This window comes from Manis javanica, chromosome 1 (assembly GCF_040802235.1).
Source record: "Manis javanica isolate MJ-LG chromosome 1, MJ_LKY, whole genome shotgun sequence".
Lineage (NCBI taxonomy): Eukaryota > Metazoa > Chordata > Mammalia > Pholidota > Manidae > Manis > Manis javanica.
In genome coordinates, this window is record NC_133156.1 from 212,153,508 (window position 1) to 212,160,084 (window position 6,577).

The following is a 6,577-nucleotide window of genomic DNA, read 5'->3' on the forward strand; positions in this document are numbered from 1 at the left end:
TGAGATTTTCAATTTTTTCATCTGTTCTTAAGAATGCCCACAATTGCTCACTGAAACATTATTATGATGGTTGTTTAAAACTCCTTGTTAGATGATTCTAATATCTATGTCATCTTGGTGTTGGTGTGTGTTGACTGTCTTTTCTTATTCAAGTTGTGATTATTTTAATTCTTGATATTACAAATGAGTTTCAATTGAATCCTGGATATTTTGCATATTATGTTATGAGGATCTGAATCTTATTTAAATCTTCTGTTTTACCACATGTGGCTGGAAGTTCACATTCCCACTCAGCTTCCATTGACACCACCATGTTGTTCCTTAAGATCCAAGTTTCCTAGAGAGTATGCCATCTTATCTCCAACATTCAGGGTCTTCTTATGTTTAGTTTATATATGATGTCCAGGAATGAATAGGGAAATGTTAACACCATTTAGCCCTTCCTCCTTGATGAAGAAGCTGGTGACTGGACCATGGTGTGACCAGAAGTGCTATTTTCTTGTTGGCAATGATACCTTAAGGCTATCTTGTGATATTCTTTAGAATCGTTTTTATTGCTTCAACAGCAGGATTCTGAGTAGTTGGTAATTATTATTTATGTTTAAATTTCTGGCCTACCTACTAGAATACAAGCTTCAAGACCATGTCTATTGTGTTCACCTTTAAATTGGCTGTATCTAGGTACAGTGCTTATCAAAACATATTAGGCACTTAATAAATATTTGTTGAGTGGATAAATATTGATGAATCCTGCCAGATGTTATCATTATCTCCATTCTACAGGGGAGTCTCATTCAAAGAAGTGGAGTAAATTGCCCCAAATCACAGTTAATATATAATAAGGCCAGGGTAAGTCTGTGCCCTTCTTCAATATGCTATACAGTAGGACTATCATCTTCCTTTTTAGCTTTATTAAATTTTGATAAGAGTTGAGAGTGTCTGATAGCACAGCAGAAAAAAGTTAAGATTCCAGTTATCTTCTGTATTTGACATCAACCACTTAATTATTATGTTTTAGAAATTCTGTTACTCTAAAAAGGGAATTACATGGTCACCTTTTTGGGATTTTCTATTTACAGGTAAAATTTATGAAGACTATTCCTGGTACGGCACTGGTAGAAATGGGCGATGAGTATGCTGTAGAAAGAGCTGTCACACACCTTAACAATGTCAAATTATTTGGGAAAAGACTTAATGTTTGGTAATTATTTTAACTGGTGAATTTAAGAAATATTTAAAAATCTTTATCCTTTGTATTACAGACATTAAATTTCGGAATATTTTAATATAACTGAGGGCACATCTGAAACTATAGCTATATTGTTACCATTTTAGACAAATTACTAAGGTCATATAATTTAAGTTTTGCTCACCTACCTAGAGTTTTTAGTTTTATGATCATAAAAAACATGTTAAAATGGCAAGCTTTTATGTTAAAGTTTTCTAGTATGACAGTATATGCAATAGATTTTCTTTTTAACTGGTATGTAACTAAGAGTGTAATTCAAACTAAATTTAAGTATTTAAATGTTTAAAATATTAAATATTTAAACTGTTTAAATAGCTACATATGCCTTTTTTCTTAAGATTGATGCAGTCATATATGTTAACGTTTTGAGACTTTTGCTTGCTGCTTTTTCTCTAACAGCTATGTTCTGTACCTTTTTCCTTTCTAATCCTTAGTGTGTCTAAACAACATTCAGTTGTTCCAAGTCAAATATTTGAGCTGGAGGATGGTACAAGTAGCTACAAGGATTTTGCAATGAGCAAAAATAATCGTTTTACAAGTGCTGGCCAAGCATCTAAGAACATAATCCAGCCACCTTCATGTGTGCTGCATTATTATAATGTCCCACTCTGTGTCACAGAAGAGACCTTCACAAAGGTAGGCACTGAAATACAAATTATGTAGAATATTCCTATTTCTTCTTTTAAGTATATGATATTTTAGCCTCACTTGGAAGTCGTACTCTGTTCATTTTCTGCTTTTAGTATTATTAGTATTCTTTTATTCATTTGATGCTTAATAGTTCATTCTTTGACCATCATACCCTTCTGGCCTCCACTCTTCATTGGTCTTTTGTAGGTTTGTGGCTCAGTCTTTCTGCGAGTTGGAATTAGAATGAGATACTCCTACTCCCTGCATTCAGTTATTTTACCATGCCTTTAAGTCTCACTCCTAACAAAATTTTATATATTGCTGCATTTTTCTCTAACTGTAGGAAATGTTTCAGAAAAGAATTGATTTTCTAGAACTCCACTCTCTGTCTTAGGTAGTAGATAAATCCTGGTTGGCTCTGAGAATACACATATCAGTTATAAATCTCTAGTTTTATTGTATAGCACTAAAGTATTTATGTAGTTTATATAATATCACTTTTTTATTTTCTCATACAACTTAATCTAAAACATATTTGATTCAGTTCTTTCATGTCAGACTCAAAATTTAAAGGCTGCTATTTAAAGAAGGTAGGAATATTATTTTGGCCATATTTTTAAAGGAGTTTTACATTTCTTTGACAGTTGTGTAATGACCATGAAGTTCTTACATTCATCAAATATAAAGTGTTTGATGCAAAACGTAAGTGCACATTCCCTCTACGTTTTCTCGTTAAGTTAATGACAAGCAAATAATAATTGCATTTGTGTTTCTTTGTTTTGCTTTAGCTTCTGCCAAAACACTTTCTGGGCTGTTAGAATGGGAATGCAAAACTGATGCAGTAGAAGCCCTTACCGCACTTAATCACTACCAGATAAGAGTTCCTAGTAAGTGAAGTTATATCATGATTATTTAGTAGGTTACTATCAGAAACATTGATGATAATTTTAAAGTAACATTTCCTTAGGTTTTTCTTTTGTTTGTTTTTATACAGAGAAGTAAGAAAAGGCATATAAATCCCACAACCCACATTATCTTTGCATCAGTTACCTGTTTCTGTGTTAGGTGACCACAAAATTTAGTAGCTTAAAACAGCATACATTTACTATCTTCCTGTTTCTGAGGGTCAGTAATCTTTGTAAAAACAACTGATCTGGGTAGTTCTGGCTCAGAGTCTCTCATGAGGTTGTGGACAAGTTGTTGTCTGGGTCTCTCCTCATTTTGTGTTTTGGCTGGGGGCTGGAAAATACTTCCAAGCTCACTCGTGTATGTGGTTGTTGCAGGCCCAGTCAAGCCACATTGTCCATTTCATGGTTGCTGGCTTCCTTCAGAGTTAGTGAACTGAGAGAGATGAGAGCAAATGACTGAAACAGGAGCCAGCAAAAACCTGTCTTGTATGGTGCCTTGCTGTTTTCATTTTATATATCAGCACGTGCAAAGCTATCCTTTCTTTTTTTAAGTATTTGCCAAGTAGCTATTCACAGTAGAGCTGTACCAGTTTGATTTACCCATGTCCCCACTGATGAACACCTGTTGTTGCAGTTCTTCTATTACTGTAATTAACACCCTTACAGTTGCACTTTTGTATTTGTAGGACTGTTTCTTAATAGTGGAGGGCTTAAAGGTTTATATTTTGATAACTCTCACTAGATTGCTCTGTAAAAAGGTTGCACCAATTTGCATTGCACTAGTATGTGATAATACCCATTGCCCAACACTCTTACCAGCATTGAGTATTCTCAGACTTTAATTTTTTAACCAGTGTGGTAGGTAAAAAATGATATTCCCTTGTTTCAGTTTGTATCAAGTGAAACCGTCACTCTCTTTATTCTCTCCATAATGGTAAATGGCCTCTCTTTTTACTGTGCAAAGGACACTCATGTATTTAACTTCTGAAGCTTTGTGCTGTGTACTTTATTTTAATCCTGGATCCAAAGAGTGTTGAAACTATTTTTCTAAATAATAGAAAAATTATTATTGATTTTATTGGGTGTGATGACAAATGGTCATTAAGGAAAAAAAGAAAAGTACATACTAAAGGATTTATGGGTGGACTAACATATCTAGGATTTGTTTAAAAATATTCCAGCTCCCAAAAAGTGTGTGGAAGTTAGGTAGATGAACGAAGACTGCCAAATGTTGACAATTATTGAAGCTAGGTGATAGATATATGGTAGTTCATTATATTAATTTATATATTTTTTTATGTTTGAGCTTTTTGTAATAAAAATTTTTAAATAAATAAGTGGGAATACTTCTCCATTTTAGTTTTAGTCACAAAACTAAGTTCTAAAGTAGTGAATCAAAACTGTAGGAACATAGCCATGGACAAAGTCCCTGCCTTCATGGGGCTTACCTGATAGCAGATAGGAGCAAAAGCAGTCTTCCCCTTATCTTAATAGACATTTTCCTCCTTTCTATTCCTGCTTCAAATACTATAAAAAGGTGAAATAATTTACTCTGCTAATTCAAGGTAATCTTGAAAGTTTGATGAAGAGAACTATTAACTTTGTTTTTTAATTTTTACAGATGGTTCCAATCCCTACACACTGAAGCTTTGCTTTTCTACATCATCCCATTTATAAGAAGAGAAGAGCATGTTAGAATTTCTTTACCTTTGTTATAATTTTAAAGCTACACTTCATTATAAAACATCTAAAATGGTTGATCTAATGTTGCCTTGCTTACTTCAAGATGCTGTTCTGTAACAAACATTTTGCCTTGAGTAAATTTGTTGTAAAATTAAATACTGAATTGTTTTCATTTTAAAATAGAATATCATAATGTAGACTATCTACAGCTTCCTTGTAGACTACACAAATGTATGATTTCTAATATTATTTTTCTTCCACAGTGAAAATATATTTGCATTCTTAATGCTAATTATCTGCAAGTATTTTTCCATTGTGTATGAGATTAATGCAGGTGAAAGTATTGCATTTTAATATTATAGAATTCCTATATGTTTAGATGTTTAAGTATGTTGCAGTTATTCATATTAAACATAACTTGTATTTATTATTTTAATCAAGTTTGAGAATAACATTGCACATATTGAATTTTAAGTACTACAGATTTAGCTGATTTTATATTTCTGAAAGGCTAACAGACATACGGATACACTTGTACAGGTTGCACTCAAACTTATTTAAATTGATGTATTTTTTTTTTAAGTCATCCATTTGTATTGACATGCCTCTGTTTCTAGTTGCAGTTTGGAGATTTTATAAAGTTACAACAATGAGTTAACGTGTTCATCTTCATTTGTTGCATGTGATTTGATCTTGAAACACCTCTGGTTTTTGGTATTGAGATTTTAATAGAAGTTATGATTAACAGTTCCTTTCCTCTTGTAGATAACCTGACATCCATAGATGGGCTGGACTTTAGGGAGTCTGTGAACCCCCTAAAATTATATGTAAAATTTTGGGTATTTACATTTTATTTTTTACTCTTGAATCCATCGGTAATATATGTATTTTTCTATATAGTGCAGGTGTAAGGATCTAATTTTATTTTTATTCCAAACATAGCTATTTGTTTCAACACGGTCCATTAAACATTTTTTCTCCCACTGGATCTGTTTTTTTCCTTTTTTTGGGAAAATAGTATATCTCATACATATGGAAGTAAGATGTAAGGACTAAGCATGGTATTAAGAGACTATAGCACACTTGTTTATCAAACTCACAGCTTTTTTAATAATAGGAAACTGGTACAGCCATTTTATTATTTTTAGAAGAAGGGAAAATGTTTCATCTATAGAATAACTGTGTAGTCTATAGTTGGCAATAGCAGTTTTGTGATCTTAAGACTTTTAAACAAATTTGCAAATACAAGTTCCATTTAGATGTTTTGTAAAAGCCTTATTTTGAATCTAAATGTAAAAAAAGGCAGTTTGCCTTTAATACTTTAAGAAATGAGGCAGGGTTTAAAAAATAACTGTTTAATAGAAAGTTCAGATGGAAACTAAACACATTGACATGTATTTCCCCTTGAATTTTCACAGCAGTGGGCCAGTTTTCCTTTAGTCCTCTAAAGATCTAGAAAAATTTAAACTCAATCTAGAAGCATTTAGACTCTTACCACGGAACTCAGTAAGTTATGCCAAGGGTCACTTGTGTAGGAATTATAAATGTATGATACTGGGCTGTGTACGTCCTCATTCATTGCTGACTTAATACCTAATTATTTAGTTAGGTAAAATGGGATAGTAAAGCTTTTTTTTTTCTTACTATAAATACTTTATACATTTGTTGCAAATTTGAAATGTCTTAATTTTAAAAGGTGACTATCAGTTTATGGGACTGTTGTTTCCTTCCCTTCTCCTCTGAAAGCTAATGTGGATATGTCAGTGATACAGATTATTTTGTACCTAAGGTTTTAGGAAACAGACTACTGGCTGGTAACAGGGCTTACTTAATTTAGATTTTCTTTAAATGGGCATCGATTTTTAGAGGTGAACTCTGTCTTAATGATCTCTCCCTGTCAAAATGATAAGAAGTCCTGAGTTCTGCAGGCATAAACAAGTTTAAGCTGGGCCTTGCTGGTCTGGACACTGGTGTGTCAGCCCTGTAGTGTTGCCATCAGTCATGTCTTTAACGGTTTGTTGGGACATCACCACTGTCAACTGAGTTTGCTTTGACAACATTCCCTCATTCCTTAGCCTGAACAGCAACATTCTTCCCTGTGCTTTCT

At 32.9% G+C, this 6,577-nt stretch overlaps 1 protein-coding gene across 2 annotated transcripts in view; it reads left to right on the top strand.

Annotated features, from left to right (window-relative positions):
* Positions 1–5,123, top strand: part of HNRNPLL (heterogeneous nuclear ribonucleoprotein L like) — a 54,051-nt gene extending 48,928 nt beyond the window's left edge. For both annotated transcript variants that reach the window (XM_073214228.1, XM_073214226.1), the window contains 5 exons: positions 1,080–1,201; positions 1,684–1,885; positions 2,524–2,581; positions 2,668–2,766; positions 4,409–5,123. In XM_073214228.1, the coding sequence (XP_073070329.1) occupies positions 1,080–1,201; positions 1,684–1,885; positions 2,524–2,581; positions 2,668–2,766; positions 4,409–4,464 (537 nt within the window). In that variant the 3' untranslated portion in view covers positions 4,465–5,123. The remainder of the gene's footprint in view (positions 1–1,079; positions 1,202–1,683; positions 1,886–2,523; positions 2,582–2,667; positions 2,767–4,408) is intronic.
* Positions 5,124–6,577: the final 1,454 nt, after the last annotated feature.